At 38.9% G+C, this 18,891-nt stretch overlaps 1 protein-coding gene and 1 long non-coding RNA gene across 2 annotated transcripts; one reads left to right on the forward strand and one right to left on the reverse strand.

Moving 5' to 3' along the window:
- Positions 1-1,507: 1,507 nt before the first annotated feature.
- LOC102965746 (N-acetyllactosaminide alpha-1,3-galactosyltransferase-like) lies at positions 1,508-16,823 on the reverse strand. Its single transcript, XM_007094356.3, has 6 exons — positions 16,740-16,823; positions 15,945-16,030; positions 14,840-14,872; positions 12,158-12,211; positions 4,994-5,128; positions 1,508-2,520 (listed from the first exon to the last, which is right to left on the reverse strand). Exons 1-6 carry the CDS (start codon positions 16,758-16,760, stop codon positions 1,827-1,829), a joined length of 1,023 nt encoding a protein of 340 aa, XP_007094418.2. The 5' UTR covers positions 16,761-16,823; the 3' UTR covers positions 1,508-1,826.
- LOC122232971 lies at positions 14,064-16,845 on the forward strand. The gene is made up of 3 exons (XR_006210350.1): positions 14,064-14,769; positions 16,313-16,429; positions 16,756-16,845. It is a non-coding gene; the product is annotated as an uncharacterized LOC122232971 (long non-coding RNA).
- Positions 16,846-18,891: the final 2,046 nt, after the last annotated feature.

An 18,891-nucleotide genomic window follows, 5' to 3' on the forward strand; every position in this document is an offset into this window, starting at 1 on the left:
GTGTGATTATTTACACAAAAGCTGGTTGCGTTTTGCATGGTAGAAACATGCAGTCATTTTATGGGAGTTAGGAGGAAGAGGATGAGTGCTTTGTGGCAACATGGGTGGACTGTGGTAGCCATTTGTCTGTTTACTCTCAGATTTCGATCTCATTTTCCCCACACTCTGCTCGGTGTGGCAGGGACCTCCATTTCCTAGACTCCACTGCATCTGACTACTGGATGGCACTGGCCAGTGGAAACAAAGGCAGACAGGACAGGAGAAGGAGAAAAGTCTGTACATTTCTCTCTTGTCTCTGTCTCTGTCTCCTTTGGGTGACATCCTTAGCAGTGACTAGACTCCTCTCTTTGTTGTCCCCACCCATGCCAGGCAGCTCATGCTAGGTTCTGGCTCTTTGTGGACATTCTACAATTTTCCCTTCAGCCTTAGGAGTGCTATTGCCTTCGTTAAAATAAAAATTAGGGGCGCCTGGGTGGCTCTGTTGGTTGTGTCTCACTTCAGCTCAGGTCATGATCTCACAGTTTGTGGATTTGAGCCCTGCGTCGGGCTCTGTGCTGACAGCTCAGAGCCTGGAGCCTGCTTCGGATTCTGTGTTTCCCTCTCTCTCTGCCCCTTCCCCACTCTCTCTCTTTCTCTCTCTCTCTCCAAAATAAACATTAAAATTTTTTTTTTTAATTATGGGTTGCTTCACTTTGTCTTGTGTGCACTTCAGCTCTGTTATGAGCTCTTGTATGTCCAGTTCCCTGTGTTAAATCTCCACTGTTAAATACTGAGGATAGCATTATCTGTTTTCCTAACTGGGCCCCGACTAGCGGTAAAATCCTTGTGTGTGCCTGTATGTGTGCATGTGTGTGATATGAATCAATTTGTGTAAAATACAAGTGTCACTGTGTGTGTGGGTATTCATGTGGTGGGTATATAAATGCATATAAAAGGAATAGTGAGGGATAGGTTTTCAAAGGGAGAGTAAAGGAGGGGCTTTCAATTTTCTCTGTATCTATTCCATTTTCTTTTAGTTTTTATAACAATCAATCTCATAGTTTTAAAACGCCTAGTTCTTTTTGCGTGACTCAGTTTCCTAAGTAATGATCCGTCCATCTGATGGCAGCTTTAACATCTTTAATGTTTTGCATAGACAGGATATTACTATAGTTGCAGTGACTTCTTATCCACACCTCCAGACAATCCCCTTTCTTTTTTATTTTATTTTATTTTGTTAATTTTTTAGATTTAATCTTATTTGAGAGAGAGATGGGGGAAGAAGCAGAGGGAGAGAGAGAGAGAGAGAGAGAGAAGTAAAGAGAGAGACACACACACACACACACACAGAATCTTAAGCAGGCTCCATGCTCAGCACAGAGCTTGACGGGAGCCTTGATCCAACAACCCTGGAATCCTGACCTGAGCCAAAATCAAGAGTTGGACCGGCTGAGCCACCCAGGCACCCTGACAACCCCCTTTCTTAAGCAGTACGAGAAATGTGTATCTACATGGATCAATAGAAATATTTCAGGTTTCATTTTCTTGTGACAGATTCTATTTTGTTCAATGTAATCCAACAAATAATATCTCCTCAATATTCACACAGGATATGAAATCATTGTATCTCCATCTGACGTCAGTACATTCATTCTGCAATTGCTGTATCCCATCTTATACAATTCACAATGAATATGAGGAGAAGTATGAGTATTCCATATTGGTGGTCTTGCCATTTTGCTAGTGATTTTTTTTTTAGTGCTAAAATTTATCAAGTGCTAATTTCCTAAGGAATAAGACAAAAATGATGCTCTTATTTTCAGAAATCTGAAGGAAGTGCTATAAAACTACAATTTCACCCTAAGATGTTTATAATCCTTTTTAGCCCAAGAGAGTTTGATATTATGAATATTAATGATATCCGTTCTAGTAAAATCCCAGCAATATTCCGGTGATAAGAGCTTAGCAGGTTTGTGGAGAAAGAAATACTTATTTAAGTGGCTTTCATCATGCCATACTGCTTCAATGCTGTTTTTCTTGTCATTCATGATTCCTTTCAAGCACTCCCTGGCAATATTGAGAACTTGGGTAGGAGTGCCACCAAATACAGCAGCATGGTAATAAAAATCTCCCATGCCAGTAGGTATATATGCTTCTGATAACTCACTTCTTTCATATGGCACCTTTATCAGATCTGCCTTGTACCAGTAAGCATGTAACTGAGCCACTGACTCCCCCAGAGTCTCCACTCCATATTTCCTTACGAAGACTTGATCTACATCCATGCAGAAGAGAAAGTCGACTTCACGCTGGATATGATCTACAACATGTTCACTAATAGTCTTCATGCGCATCATGCTGACATCTTGCCATCTCTTCTCTCGCTTGATTTCAAACACTTTGATTGTACGGAGGGGACTCAGCTGTATCCAAGGCATCCTGGAGAAGTCATCTATCAGGACATAAATTATGACTTTATGGCCAACCATAAAAAACATATCTGCAGATAGTATAAATTTCCTCAAATAGTGGTCGATATATCTGTGAAGTAAACAAGAAATGATTAAGTTCTTTGTCTTCTATTGCAGTGAAATGCATACTACTTAAGTTACACTGGTCGTAGTTTGTCCAGAAATACTAGTAGGCAAACTAAATATTAGATACGCTTCTTGAGTTATATTTAAGTAGCGTAAAAGAAAGTGAAATTATCTGCCTTTCCTCTCCCTGATGGGGTTCTGTGGATCATGAGAAAAGAGGACTTCCTTACGAGGGGGAATGAAACATGGTGAGATCAGTAAATGGCACAGAGCCCTGTCGCAAGATGAGAGCCAGAGTCTTTAGGGTTGTCTGGGAGGAAGGAGCTTGTGTTGGGGATTGTAGGCAAGAAGGTCTTGGGTCCTTGCACGAGCAGCGATTGATGTCGGTGGCTTGCTTTATGAGGAGGAATTTATGAGGAGTCAATAATGCAGACATACATGCCTCAGCTTCAGATAATGTTTATATAATCAGTAAAAATAAGTTCTGGATATTGATCTAAGTTTTAAGAAACATAGTAGATGGAGTCGGGAGAAAACTTTCTAGTTTGGAATATCTGAAGTTACGGTAATTTAATAATTAAGGCAAGATAAATTATGATAAATACCTCTTAAAATATTCTACTGAGTTGGAAGCTAGCAACCCAAATACAAAGAGATACCATTTATCCGCATTTTTTTATGGTTAATGCTTTTGTACTGTGTTCCAGAAATCCTTGCCTCCTCAAGGTAGTGAAAGTATTCTTCTATATTTTCTTTTAGTTGCTTTATTGTTTTCACTTTCACATTTAAGTCAGTTATCCATTTGAATTAATTTCTGTGTATGGTATAATACAGGGCTCTTTGGTATTGGTCTTTGCCTTCGATAGTAAATCCTATTGGCCAAGAATGCCTGGGACTCACCTAGGCCCCTGCTACTTGTGGTGAGACCCCCCACAGACATTTCCCTTACCAGCCAATGTTGTGGCTGGACCAGCCCACACTTACAAGATACTCCTCAGCAGCAACCATCAGAGAACTTTGAAAAAACAGAGTTCGTTCCTCACAAGTCCTGGAGGGTACAAGGTAGGCCCAGGGCCACAGAACGAGGTCTTAGGTAAAGGGAGAGAAGGGGGCGATCCTTGGGGATTCTGCCTTTATTTGGCTGGGGGATGGGGTGCCAAGGCTTTCACAGCTTCACTCTTTATTGCAGAATTTGAAACCTAAGAGCAGGAATGAAAGCGCAGGAAGGAAAGTGCGGGGTCACTCAGGTGGTCAGTTACATAGGTTACCCAGGCCTTTCTAAAAGGGGAATTTCACAGGAGGGCCGACCTGCCTCTTTACCCAGTTGTTTAGTTAGTGACCAACCATGGTATAGCCCGCAGTATGTTTATTCGAGTTGGATGTCTTTGAAATGATTGCCTCAGTAATCAAAAGTGTAATGTCAGGCATTCACAAGAAAAAAAAAAAGGTTATCATCAGGCACTTTCACTACTATGGTGAACTTATTTTTTTAAATTTTTTGAAAACTTTCTATTTTGGAATGATATTAGATTTATGTAACAGGTGTAACTGTATTATACAGAGTTCCCATATACACTCTATGCATCTTCCCCTAATGTTAGTATCTTATATAATCATAGTACATTTGTCAAAACTAGGAAATTATCAGTGGTTAAATACTATAACTTAACCACAGATTTTGGTTTTTTCCACCTGTTTTGCCCCTAATGGGCTTCTAGTTTGCAAGATCCAATCCAGAATACACATTGCATTTAGTCATTATGTCTTGTTAGGCTCCTCCAATCTGTCTCCATTTCTCTCCTTGTTGTTTATAACCCTGACCATTTTGAAGAGTACTAATCAGGTATTTTGTAGAATGGCCCTCAATTTGGGTTTTTCTGATGTTTTCTTAGGTAGAGATAATTTCAATACAGTCACATTTGTCAACCTCTTCCTTGATGATTAGTATTTTCTGTATCTTGATGAAGAAATCCTTTTATGTCTTGATTTCATTCAGATACACTGCAGTTTGCCCTTTAACTTTTGGTCTTTAAACTACTTGGGAAGTATGTGTGTGTATGTTTGTATATGGAATGCTGTAGAAAGGTGCAATTGTGATTTTCCATGCCGACATCAACTTTCTCCAGCATCATTTATGAAAGTCTTTCCCTACAGATCCACAATGTCATAGCCATGGTCTTTCACATTTGCATGGGTGTTTCTGTTTTATCATATTGGCTTATTTGCTCATCCCTGGATGATTGTGAATTTTACTGATTTTTTTTCAAAGAACCAGCTTTTTGATTCTTCTTTTACTCTATGGATTTTCTGTTTTCAGTTTCATGGATTTCTGTTCTCATCTTTACTATTTCCTTACTTCTGTTTACTTTGGCTTTATTCCGTTCCACTTTTTCTAGATTTTTGAGGTGGGATTATTGATAATCTCCTATTTTCTATAGTAAAAAGCTTGAATGTAAAGGACATTTGGCATTACCTACCTTCCTATGGCAAACACAGTCAGCCCCACGGTAATTTTATGTTTGGCATAATACTGTTCCAAAACTTCTTCATTGAAAGTGCCATGCCACACAACTGGAGCTGACCAGTTGGTGGTGGTCAGGTTCATGGATTGACTGTAAGAAAGACATAAGAATTGTGAACAAGATACCTTTTAATAAAACTGTGGTAGGTGTTACTAATATATAGAGCCTGTGTCTGGTTGCAGCATTTCCTTACTCCTAATCCAAAGCCTTGATGGTTATGACAACCCGGAGAAACAGCTTGTCAGAAACGGCCAGATCATTACAAAAGTACGTGTACAGGTTAGTTACACTGTGATTCCAAGATCTTTGAGGACACAGTTAAAACGTCACCCTAAGTATAAAGTAACAATAACTCTTATATTTGGACAAAATCTCCTGGTCTTAGGCTTTTTGACATTAATTACTTTCAGAGACCATATTTTGAAAAATGACCTTCCTAGGTTCATAATCTAAAATGCTGCCAGTGCTAATATTACTGCATACTGTCAGAATCAACTTTGTCAGAACTCTAGAAGGTAGCCAAAAGTTTAGAGAAATCAAGCAAAAGTTAAATCAAGAAAAGGACGACTCAACACAATAGAAGGAAAGGTTTGTGGTATTTTAACTTAGCCTTTGCACCAACTCACTCCCAGTATGGCATTGGTGTTGAAAACAGCAAAGCATGTTCTCAGTTTGAGTATCTGCTTTGGGATGGAGAAGAGTGGATCTAATTCCAAAGGAAATGTGTTTGTCCATTTTGACCCTAGAAGTCCCCAAAGGACTGGACTCCTAGTGCTTCCTTTTGTTTCACTCAACTCAGAACTCTCTCAAAATGGAAAAGTGGCTAAGTAGAGGGCAATTCTTGAAAACATTTTAAAAAGAAACAAGCCCCTGCCATCTGAGGCAAGAAATTACAGTTGGAATAAACACTAGATATGCTGAAATCCTGGGAGGAGAAAATTGGGAGAGAGTTCTTTGAAAAGTAAAGGCTTTAACAAGACCCCTTGTATAACGAGGAATTAAGAAATCCATACACGTGTTCAGGATTACATGCTCAGAAAAGATCCCTGAAGATCCTAAGATTTCACCTCTGGCTGATATTTAGGCTCAGTGTAAGCAGGAAGTGAAGACTAATGCAGAGTTGTAAACAACTGGGCTGTGTTGAAGGAGGGCCCAAACACAGAGCCAATCTTCAAAGACTGTAAGAGGGTTATTTTTTTCCCTCTTTCTTTTCCTTTCCCTTCTCTTCCCTTCCATTTCCTCCTTTCCTTTCCTTTCCTTTCCTTTCCTTTCCTTTCCTTTCCTTTCCTTTCCTTTCCTTTCCTTTCCTTTCCTTTCCTTTTTCTCCTTCCCCTCCTCCTCTTCCTCCTCCCCCTTGGAATTCTCCTCCTCCTCTGCCGCCGTCATCTTCTTCTTCTTCTTCTTCTTCTTCTTCTTCTTCTTCTTCTACTTCATCTCCTCATCCTCCTCTTACTCCTCCAATTATCCTCCAACCACCACCACAACCACCACCACTATGGCTTTAGGTATTTAAGGATATCTTTAACAAACCGGTAGCTGACCATAAGCTAAAGGAACAGAGACCTCTCAGACCAAACAAGACAAAGAATACAGTCTTTAAAAATAGTCTGGAAAAGTCACCAAACAGACAAATAACTACAATCCACAGCAAGCAAGAACAACAAACTCTGAGGAGGCAAAAGAATCTGAATTCCAAAGTAACAACATTATAATATACAAAATGCCTGTTTTCAACTAAAAATTATGAGGCATACAAGGAAACAAGAATGTGTGGTCCATTGATGAGAGGAAAGAATTAACAAAAACTGTCCCTGGGGAAGACAGACATTGGGCTTACTATAACAAGACTTTAAATCAACTATTTTAAATATGCTGGAAAACCATGGAAAAAGAACTAAAGGAAATCAGGAGAACGAAGGCTTAACAAGCAGAGAATGTGAATAAAGAGATAGAACTATAAAAAGGAACCAAATAGAAGTTCTGAAGCTGAGAAGTATAATAGCTGAAACAAAAAAACTTGCCATAGGATTTCAACAGCAGACCTGAGCAGACATACATAGAACATTTTAATCAACAACAGAATACATATTCTTCTCAAATACACATGGGACATTTTCCAGGATAGATCATATGTTAGGCCATAAAACAAATCTCAATAAACTTAAAATGGTTGGAAACATACAAACTATCTTTTCCATTGACAGTGGAATGAAATTAACAACAGAAGGAAACCTGTAAAGTTCATAAATAAATGGAAATTAAACAAAACACTCTGAAACAATCAATGGGTCAAAGAAAAAAATCACAAAGGGAATTAGAAAATACATTGAGATGAATAAAAATGAAAATACAACATACTAAAACTTATGGGATGCAGTGAATAGCAGTACTCAGAAGGAAGTGTATAGCTGTAAACATCTGTATTAAACAAGAAGAAAGATACCATATTGATAACCTAACCTTCCACCTTAAGGACCTAGAAAAAAATAGCAAACTAAACCCAAAGCAAGAAGAAGGAAGAAATAATAAGGACTGGAGCAGAGACAGTGGACATAGAGGAAAAGAAAAACATGACAGAATTAATGAAGCCAATAATTGGTTCTTTGAGAATATCGATAAAATTGACCAATTTTTAACTAGACTGACTGAAACCAAAAATCCAGAAATGACTCCAATTATTAAAATCAGGAGTGGAAATGGAGACACTACTACAGACCTTACAGATAGAAAAAGCATTATAAGAGAATACTATGAGCAATTGTACATGAACTTATTAGATAAATAGATGAAATGGACAAATTCCTAGAAACACACGAACTACCAAAACTAGTTGAAGAAGAAATAGAAAAATTTAATAGACCTGGAACAAGGCAACAGAATTAATAAAAATAATTGGATTGGTAATCAAAAATCTCCCAACAAAGAAAAGCCCAGGACCAGATGGCTTCATTGGTGAATTCTACCAAACATTTAACAGATTAACACCAATCGTTCTCAAAGTCTTCCAAAGAAATTGAAGAAGAGAGAGCATTTTCTAACTCATTCTTATGTGGCCAGAATTACTGATACAAAAGCCAGGAAAAAACACCTCAGGAAGACTGTAGACTAATATCCATTATGAATAAAAATGCAAAAATCCTCAACAAAATATTTGTAAACTGAATCCAACAGTATATTAAAATCTGAAGTGAGATTTATTCCAGGAATGCAGGCTGGTTCAACCTATAAATACCAAAAACAAACAAAACAAAACAAAAAACAAACAAATACCAATCTATGTAAAACACCATATTAATAAAATGGACAAAAAAGCCCACATGATCATCTTAAGTGATGTAGAAAAGGCATTTGACAAAATTCCCACAGTCCTGCATGATAAAAATACCCAACAAACTAGGAACAGAAGGGAAATTCCTCTACATGATAAAGGGCATCTTATGTAAAACTCACAGTTGACATCATACTTATTTTTGAGAGACTGAAAACTTTTCCCCTAAAATCAGGAACAAGACAAGGCTGTCTGTTTTATCCACTTCCTTTCAACATTGTACTGGAGGTTTAGGGAAGTTGGGCAAGAAAAGGAAATAAAAGGCATCCAAATTGGAAAGAAAGAAGTAAAACTATCTCTACTATTAGAGAAGATTCTAAGCAGTCTTCCAAAAAAATCTATTAGAACCAGTAATTGTTGCAGGATACAAGATCAACATGCAAAAATCATTTATATTTCCATACACTAGAAACGAACCATCTGAAAATAAAATTAAGAAAACATTTTCATTTATAACAGGAACAAAAAGAATAAAATATTTAGGAATACACACAACCAAAGGAGGTGCAAGACTGATACAATGAAAACTATAAGACATTGTTGAAAAAGATTAAAGAAGGCCTAAATAAATGGAAAGACATCCATGTTTATGTATTGGAGACTTCATATTGTTAAGATGGTAATACGCCCCAAAGTGAGCTACAGATTCAATGTCATTCCTACATGTACTGCATTGAATAGTAACCCTCCCCCCAATTCAAATCCACTTGGAACTTCAGAATGTTACCTTATTTAGAAATAGTGTCTTTGCAGATGTAATTAATTATGATGACATCATTCTGAATTAGGTTGGGCTTGTGAATCCAATGACAGGTGTTCTTTTAAGATGAAAGGGCACATAGAGGAGAGATACAGATAAGGCCATGTAGAGACTGAGGCAGAGACTGGAGCTATGCTTTCACAAGCCAAAGAATGCCTGGGGCCACCATAGTCTTCAGGAGATAGGAAGAATTCTTCTTTTGGGCTTTAGAGGGAACGTGGCCCTGCTGACACCTTGATTTTGGATTTCTGGACTCCAGAGTTGTGAAGAAATTAATTTATGTTGTTTTAAGTCATGTAGTTTGTTGTGATTTGTTATAGCAACCCTGGGAAGGTAATACACTATCACTTTTCTAACTGCTAATTTAATTTAATTTAATTTAATTTAATTTAATTTAATTTAATTAATTATTTTTGCTGAAATGAACAAACTGAGCCTAAAATTCATAAGGAATTGTAAGGAACCTCAAATAGCCAAAACAATCTTGAAAAAGAAGAACAAAATTGGAGGACTCACACTTCCCGATTTCAAAGCTTACTGCAAAGATACAATAATCAAACCAGTGTGTTATTGACATAAGGATAGACATATATAGGTCAATGGAATAGAACTGAGTCTGTAAAAAGCCCATACAACTATGATTAGTTAATTTTAAATAAAGGGTGCCAAGACCATTCAATGGGGGAAAATAGTCTTTTTAACAAATTGTGCTGAGACCACTGGATATCTACATTTAAAAAAAATGAAGTTGCACTTATTTCCCACCATGGATAAATGTTAATGCAAAATGGATCAAAGACTTAAATGTAAGAGCAAAAGTTATAAAACTCTTAGAAGAAAACTACAGTAAATTTTCATGATCTTAGATTTGGTAATCATTTCTTAGATGTGACACCAAAAGCATGGGCATCAAAAGAAAAAAAATTAGATAAATTAGACTTCCGCAGAAAACAAAATTTTGTGCATCCAAGGACACTAACAAGAAAGCAGAATGGAGACCCACAGATAGAAACTGGCATTTTACAAAAGTAAATATCCAAGTGGCCAATATTCATGGGAAAAGGTGTTCAACCTTGATGGTCATCAAGGAAAAGAATGAAAACAGAATGAGAATTGTTGTACAGTTGGAAGAAAAAGATTCTATTGGGGCGTCTGGGTGAGTCAGTCAGTTAAGTGTCCAACTCTTAGTTTCAGCTCAGGTCATGGTCTCTTGGTTTCATGGGTTTGAGCCTTGCATCTGGCTCCGTGCTGACAGTGTGGAGCCTGCTTGGGATTCTCTGTCTCCCTCTCCCTCTCTGTCCCTCCCCAACTCATGCTGTCTCTGTCTCTGTCAAAATAAATAAATATATTTTTAAAAAAAGATTCTATTAACTATTTCAGAACCTGTTATGGACTGAACACTGTCTCCCCCAAATTCATATGTTGAAACCCTAATCCCCATTGTGGCTATTTAGAGACAAGGCCTTCAGGGAGGTAATTCAGGTTAAATGAGGTCATAAGGGTGGGGCCCAAATTCAATAGGACTGGTGTCCTTAAAAGAAGAGACACCATGGATGCTTGTGGATGATGGCGCACAGAAAAAAAGTCCCGGTGAGGACAAGAAAGCCCAAGAGAGAGGCCTCAGGGGAAACCGAACTTCCCACACCTTGACCATCCACTTCTAGCCTCCAGAAGTGGGAAGAAATAAATTTATATTGTTTAAGCCAAAAAAAAAAAAATGCAGTGAAAACTGAATTTTATTGGTAGTCAATTTGGAATCTGTGTAAATGATTATATGGTTTTCTCCTTTGTTCAATTGTTGTGATGAATCATCACGCTGACTTACAAGGATATGCCTTACTTGTCTTGTGAGTGGGATCCTGTGCCAGTTATTAAGCTAACATCTTTCATAACTAAACCCACCGCACTATGCTGGGCTTTCTTATATTGAGCCAGGACTCCACAAACCACATCTCTTCTTTGCCAGCAGGCACCCTGTTAGGCTCTGCTAATAGAGGGCACTGGAGGAAAATTACAAGCCTGGGGGAAGAAGGAACTTGCTCTTTCCTGTTTCCAGGGGGCTCCTTATCTGCCTCCTCCTCCTGCCAAGTCTCCACCACCGAGATATAGTTCCATCTGGATCCAGATTTCAGCTTTTCCAACACTGTCGAACCCAGCCTCATTGTGCCCCTCCGTAGAGGTCTGGCTCCTTGTCCCAAGAGGCCTTTCTGGAGCCTGGTAGTACCAGCACCAGTTGAGTGGGTCTTAAACTCACTGAGTTTAAGCTCTCCAAGTTTCTAGGGTTTAACAATTTTGGCCTCTTCCTTCTGTTTCTTCAGCCCTTTTCCTGGGGAAAATAGTTACTTCCTGTGGTTGTTCCCCTCATGACACCTTAGAATTCTCTTTTCAGACTTTCCAGTTACTTATACTAGTTAACAACTAACTAGGTAACTTTATACTAGTTAACAGTTCTTTGTATGAAATGCTTTTTTAAAATAACCAGTGTGCTTTATGTGTCCTTGTTAGATCTGACAAAAGTTGTAATATCATAGGAGGATGGTTCATGGACCATTATCCAATCATGATCTTAGCTGGACATCTCCTTTCAAAGTTTTAATTCAGACAAGTCCTGAAGCCCTGCACCACCAAGGAGAAAGACACGTGGGTACAGTAAGGAGAGGGAGGCAGAGAGGCTGGAGGAAAGCTGCTGTATTAAAGTGTGAAGTGCACAGACGACCCATCTATCTGACTTGGACTTTGGTTCCCTCGTTGGCGAAATGAGGAGAATCAAGCAAATGATCAAACGTGGACCCTTCACATTTTGACCTGCCATAATGTTAGGGCCATTGGGTTTCTGTCATCTATACTCTCATTTATGATGGATGTGGGCCTTAATGTCCACTGGGACACTGCTTATTTTTTGTAGTGTAATCAAAGATCAATCTCCCGCCCAACAGTTGGAAGGCCAGTTGTAAGTATTATTGACACAGTGTTAGTTTCTACTGGGCAATCTATAGATTAATCTCACATATGTTTGACTTGGAGTTCTTACCTGGGAGAAAACCAGTCTGAAAGCTTTAATTCCTTTGATGGACTGTTCATAGACCTATCAGAAGAAATAATGCAAAGAATCACACTATATCTAGTTGAGCTTGAGATAATCGAATGTCTACCAAATCAAGGGTTATATTATGATATGACGTAAAATGCGAGATAAGCATGAAGCAGTAAGAAAAGCAGTGATGAACTTTGATGGTAGTGGCATGGAAAATCATGATTTCTAACCTTGACTGAGGCTCTGTGCTGCTCAGAAATCTTTATGTGTTTCTACAGTGCTCATTCTCCTTCTTCTCACTGATAAATAGCAGTCATCACATGAAACCTCCTTCAATTTTCAGCCACCTCACCTCCAAATTCATCTAGAGTACTGATTTTTCCCCCCTCTATTGCAATGGAAATAGATCCCTACTATCTGTCTAAGGTTAGCCTTAAATATCCTGTCTGCTTAGAAGCCCTGATTTGAGAGTCATTCTCAGAAAAGTTTTTCCTAGGCTTTCTATTTGATCGATTGACATGCTTGCAGGCATTTTCCTGTGGCTTCAAATTTGTATGTGCAACTAGACTTCTCCCGGGAATTTAAGGCTCAGACATCCAACTGCATTCTGAAGTCTGCTGCTTGAAGTTCGCACAGATACCACGAGAAGAAGATGCTTAATGTGAAAGTCATCATGTCTTCCCCACAGTAGGAACCCTTCAAATGTTGCTTTATCTCACTGGCTCCACTTGGATTAGCAAGGCAGAAGTGTGAGAATCATTCTACACTCAGAGCATTCCCTAAGTCCCAGCCCCAAATCCATCTTTAAACCCTGCTGGTTTTATCTCCAAAACATCTCTCAAATCCATTCCCTATCTTCATTCTCTGCCACCGCATGACTCCAAGTCACCACCATCTCTTATTCGGGCTATTGCAGTAGCCTTCTAATTGGTCTCATCGTCTGTGCACTTTAATCAAGACTTTGCAGTATGAAAAATGTTAAAGGTGTGCAAACTGAAAGAGAATAGTATAATGACCCTCCATATTCCGATCCCCCCAAATTAACACTGTGATACCCTCTCTGCCTGTCCTTGTCCTGGCCCTTTGCAACCCATGCTCCATATGTCCACTCTGCTTCCTCTATCATGTTCCTGAAGCTCAAGTTGCTCCCATGTTATTATTCTGTTTAACAGTGTTCAGTGGCTTCCCATTGGCCTAAGGATCATGTTCACACTCCTTATATGGTCATAACATTCTGCATAATCTGACCCTTCACCTTGTTCTAGCCACATCTCCTACGGGGCCCCACAATTAGAATGTTCCAGACTCACTGGCCTTTTTAAGTTTCCTTAAACACTCCACGCTTCAACCAGCTAATTCTCACACAGCCTTTAGGTCTTATTTTAAATATCCTCACCTAAGGGAAGTATTCCCTAGCCAGCTAGAGGAGGTTAGATTCCCTTCATTAATAGCTAATACTTATGGAATACTTTCCTGAGTATTATCTAATTGAATCCACCCCTATGAGATAGGTACTGCTATTATTATCATCCTCAATTTACTAGACAAGGAAACTGAGGCACGTGGACCTATTATTCTCTTGTCCATAGTCACACAGCAGGTGGAAAGACCAGAAGTTGGGCCGGGGTCCTTACTTCCTCCTTGCTATACACTCTAATGGCACCCCGGCTAACACATCTTTGGAGAGTTGATCCTGGGCTGAGTTAACGAGGGGCAGCTGTGGAGCTGAGTCGTACGTCACAAGTCCGTCTTTGTGCCTGTGTACACAGATAGGAGCACTGCGGCGTCCAGGGTGTGACTGAGACGTGGCCTTCTACGCAGGCACCCGCCTTATCGACAGCAAGGCCTTTGGTTACTGAGTATCGGTGTGTTAAGGCTTTAGAATCATGATGCGAAGAAGACCTAATATTAATGATGGAATGATTGTCAGATTGTGTTGCATTGTGTACATTTTATCAGAAAACACTTTAATTCATTTTTTTCCCCAGCCTCTGCTGCAGCAGACCTTCCTTACAAGTTCCCACCTTTGTCTACAGGTTTTCCTGCTGTTTTCAGGTGGTTGACTGTGAGCCACGGCTCCGTCTGGGGGAAACATACTCTCCCATGAAAACCATCTTACTACATTATTTTCATGCACAAGCAGCTCACCTGCATGTAGAGTCATGGTCTTAGCGGGAGTGTTGGACCGCATAGAACCAACTGAGACAAGGCCCTTGGACACAACAAGCATCAGAAAGGAAGATTCTTGCACTTCATTAGGAATTTGGGTCTTACACAATCTTGGGGGAAGTTTTCCTCTCCGCATACATTCTGATAGTGTGATTTTGTAGGGCGCTTGTGGTTAATACAACCTCCCAAGAGTCTTTTGGCTGAAACTTTTCTCCTGTGTGATTTCCCAGAGCTTTAAAAGACCCAAGATTCCTGGAAGCTGGGTTCTGTTTCCTGTAACACGTTTCTTCTAACCTGTTCTAACTCCTCCATTACAGATGGCACCCCGCTAGTCTGCTCTACTTTGACTCCTAGTACCCTGACCCTAAAGGAGCATCTCCAACATACGTCAGTAAAATTGCTTTGGTTTACTGTTGCCTGGAGGAACCAAGGACTTGCAGGTACTCCACTGCCCCCAATGGGTTTGGTCCTCAAAAAAGAGGTCATAGCATATTTGTAAATAGGACTTACCAGCACCGATATATCTTCTGTAGTTTCTTTGTGCTTAGGATAAACAAAAAACATTACATTACTTTTAAACTTACATAAGATGTTTCCATATTTAAGACGACTAGAGTTATACTCCAGCAGTCCATTCATTTTATTCCCTAACATTACCAAATATTCAATGAACACATAATATGGACAAAATATTTGTGTCCCCCTCAAATTTGAAGGTTGACATCCTAACCCCCAACATGATGGCATTAGGAAGTGGGGCCTTTGGGACATGATTGGGTTATGAGGTTGGAGCCCTCATGAGTGGGATACCAGAGAACTCCCTTGTCCCTTCAACCATGTGAGGACACAGCAAGAAGGTAGCTGTCTATGAACCAGGACACCAAGTCTGCCAGCGCCTTGATCTTGGACCCCTCAGCCTCCAGAACTGTGAGAAATAAATTTCTGGTGTTCATAAGCCATCCTGTCCATGGTATTCTGTTATAGCAGCTCGAACGGACTAAGACACGTACCATGTGCCAAGGACATTATTGGTTGCAGACATACAGTAATGAGCATGATAAAAAAATCACCACAGTGAAGGACTTCACACACTAGATCTTAAAACAGAAAACCTAATTCTTTGAGTTACAAATGAAAGAAAAACTTAATACTTGAAACGATGGAACTTGCTGATGGCCAATGAAATCTTTCTACTTGTGTACATATGTGGACTGCAAATACCATACCTAGTCCCAGAAGCCACCAACATTAGGGATGTCTCTTTAAAAAGATGCCGCCTATTTAAAAATGGCACTTTCTCCAACACTTACTAACTGCCTTAATTACATGGTTACTGTGTTGGTAGCTTAACATTCCTTGTTCTCACACAAACGGGCCTACAAAAATTGTGGTCAGCCCTGATCCCATTAGAAACTAAGAACTTTTATGCTGAGGGTTATGTTTATGCTGATATATTTGAATGCCATTTGGATATTTTGGGGTATATTGGATTGGTATATATATGGGGGTATATTTGGATGCTGATTTTATTCAGAGGGTGAACCTATCACCTTTCTGACATACTAGATCTTTATCAAACCCCAGAATAAAATATACATTACTTTTTAAAAATTACCTGACGTGATACTGTCTGTACAAAGCCCATAAAAACAATAAAAGTAATAGCAGTTGACTTGTTTTTCTTCTGTATTTCATCCTTTCCTAAGAGGAAAAAGAAACAGATAAAAATAGATTAAATATAGTACAATGAATACAGAGTAAGCTATGTTGAATTGTGACTCTCCATGACTTTAACTAGCTGATTTAATACATATTGGCTAGGAATTAAGGCACCTCTGGTCCTTGGATGTCTCTCTATATGAAAATAGAGTTAAGCCTGCGGAGACACTTTTTATGGGAGCCAGCTGCTCGAAGCCAGGACATTAGCTTGTCTAAGCTGGCCTTGATGCAAGAGATTTGATAACCTTCATTTGTCTTTTCTAGAGTACACAAGGCTTTTCCGGCAGAAAAGAAAAATACAAATGCCACTTCCCAGACTAACTCACAGAGCGTGGTGTCAGAGAAAAGAGAAAATTGAGAAAATACTTGGACTTCAAAGAGGTATGTAGTTATGAAGGAACTATTTTTAGTGAAATACTATTATGAAGTTCATCATCCCAAGACAGATGATAGGACTGATAACAGCATAAAATAGATGCTCCTTCTCAAAAGTATTTGAATATAAAATTGATTCCAAGCATGGGCTAGGGGCTAAACTATAAAGTTTAGATTATTTGTACATTGACTTGATATTTTAGCCATCCGGTTTGTGAAGCTCCTTTGTGATATTTCGTCTATGCAATATGAAATTGTGTGCAGAGAAGGAGTTAAATGTGTCTCGATTTGGTTGAAATGAAGGACAAACTCTTACCTTTTGTTTCCCTAAGATCATATAGGACTTTTACACGGTTTCTTCCTTGGAGACTCAAGACTTATGGCATGGTGGTTTGGGAAGACATGGAAAATCTCAAGTGGGCAGACAGTTTTCAAGCAAGACCTTCTGAGACCTTTGAAAAATCATGAATCGGATACCCTGGTAGTGGTTCTTCGGCACTCCCCAGTTTGCCTGCTTATTATTTCAGTCTTCTGGGAATGATGATGTCATCACATTCTCTTTTGATGATGAAAGAATTAGATACTTACAATCATAACAATTCATAAGCCAGTAGCTTCTCTTTGACATGACCAAGGGACTAGATTTTTCTCCCATTTAGGAAACAAACAAACATAGGATCATTGAAGTTCTTTTCTTTACTTGAGGTTTTTTAAGCCTTCTACTACATTTTCAACTGAAGTACGATTTACATAAAGTAAAACACATGCAATTTAAGTGTACAGTTTATTGTGTTTTTTTACACATGTACATGTATATGTAAAAACTATTAATTAAGACACAGAACGTCTCCATGACCCCAGTATTTTTTTCCTGTGCCCCTTTGAGTCAGTACCGTCTCCCGCCCAGGAAATCAGTGTTCTGATTTCTATGACTACAGCTGAGTTATTCCTGCTATGGAAGGTCATATAAACAGTGTTGTATGACGGGTACTCTGCATTTGGTTTTTTTTCACTCATGGTTTTGCACCTCATGTATGTTGTGTGTATCTTATACATACCAAAAAGTTAATTCAAAACAAATTATAGATCTAACCGTACAAGCTAAAGCCACAAGCTTTTAGAGAAAAACATAGGAGGATATCTTTCTAACTTGGGGATAGATAAAGGTCTCTTAGGAGGTGACAGAAGACAATAACTAAAAAAATGATAAGTTATTACCTCATTATAATTAGAAGACTTTTGCTTATCAAAAGACACCATTAAGAAATTAATAATGATCCATTACTACTCACAAATGGTTTATAGTAAACTAAATGATACATACCAATACATGATTCATTCAGGAAATAAAATCCGTATTAATGTTAGAAGGTTTGTTTGTTTGTTTGTTTATTGTTTTTTTATTTAGAGAGGGAGAGAGAGTGTGAGCAGGGGAAGGGCAGAGAGGGGGGTAGGGGAGAGAGAATCCTAAGCTGTGCTGACGACACAGAGCCTAAGGAGGGGCTTAAACCCATGAACCATGAGATCATGACCTGTACCAAAATCAAGAGTCAGCAGCTCAACAGACTGAGCCACCCAGGTGCCCCTAATGTTAGAAGTTTTCTGTTGATCTCCATTAATCCTAGAAAAAAAGGAGGGTGGTGAAGGATGATAACAAAGTTAAATTAGTACAGAATTAGAATGTTTTGACTCATAGGAAAGTAAATTATACAGTCCAATGCCCCCAGAGATGACAGTCATGAATTCTAGAAGGGAAAATAAAATAAAAATTAAATAAAACTATTTGAAGGCAAAAGAGATGGACCGAAACCAGGCTGCTCCTTGAAAGGAGGGAAATGTGTTGGGTAAAGTTTACATTTATACAACTTCATTTTGAGGTTATCTCCCAATTTACACAGAAGTGGGTAGCTAGAACTCAGAGAAAGACTTGAGTCAGGATGAAACTGGTAGATGTAAAGGAGGCTGAAAAGTAATAAAGAAAATCCCAGAAAGAGGAACACAGAATGGAGTACCCCAAAATCTGCATAGAAACTGACTTAAATCCTGGATGACAACTAAACTGTCCATGAAGAGGGAAAACTACAGTTTCCCCAGGAAATAGCAACATTGGAAATTGAGCAATTTCCACTTACGCCCCCTGCAGAATAAATGGAGTTTGGAATTTGAGTCCAGCCCAGGTAGCTATCTGTTCACACAAAAATTAACACTCTTCAGAGGAAAATGAGAGAATCCCGAGTCTCTACGTGTCATCTATAATGTCAGGCATACATTTTGGAAAAGTTGACAGACATGCAAAGAAACAGAAATACGTGACCCATAGTGAAGAGAAAGAGATCCCAATATAACTCAGGTGTTAGAAATGGTAAACACAGACCTTAAAGCAACAATTATAAAAATTTTTGAGGATTTATTGGAAAACTTGGCTAAAACAAATGAACATACAGGAATTTCTCAGCAAAGAAATGGAA

The sequence above is a fragment of the Panthera tigris genome, chromosome D4 (genome assembly GCF_018350195.1).
Source record: "Panthera tigris isolate Pti1 chromosome D4, P.tigris_Pti1_mat1.1, whole genome shotgun sequence".
NCBI lineage: Eukaryota > Metazoa > Chordata > Mammalia > Carnivora > Felidae > Panthera > Panthera tigris.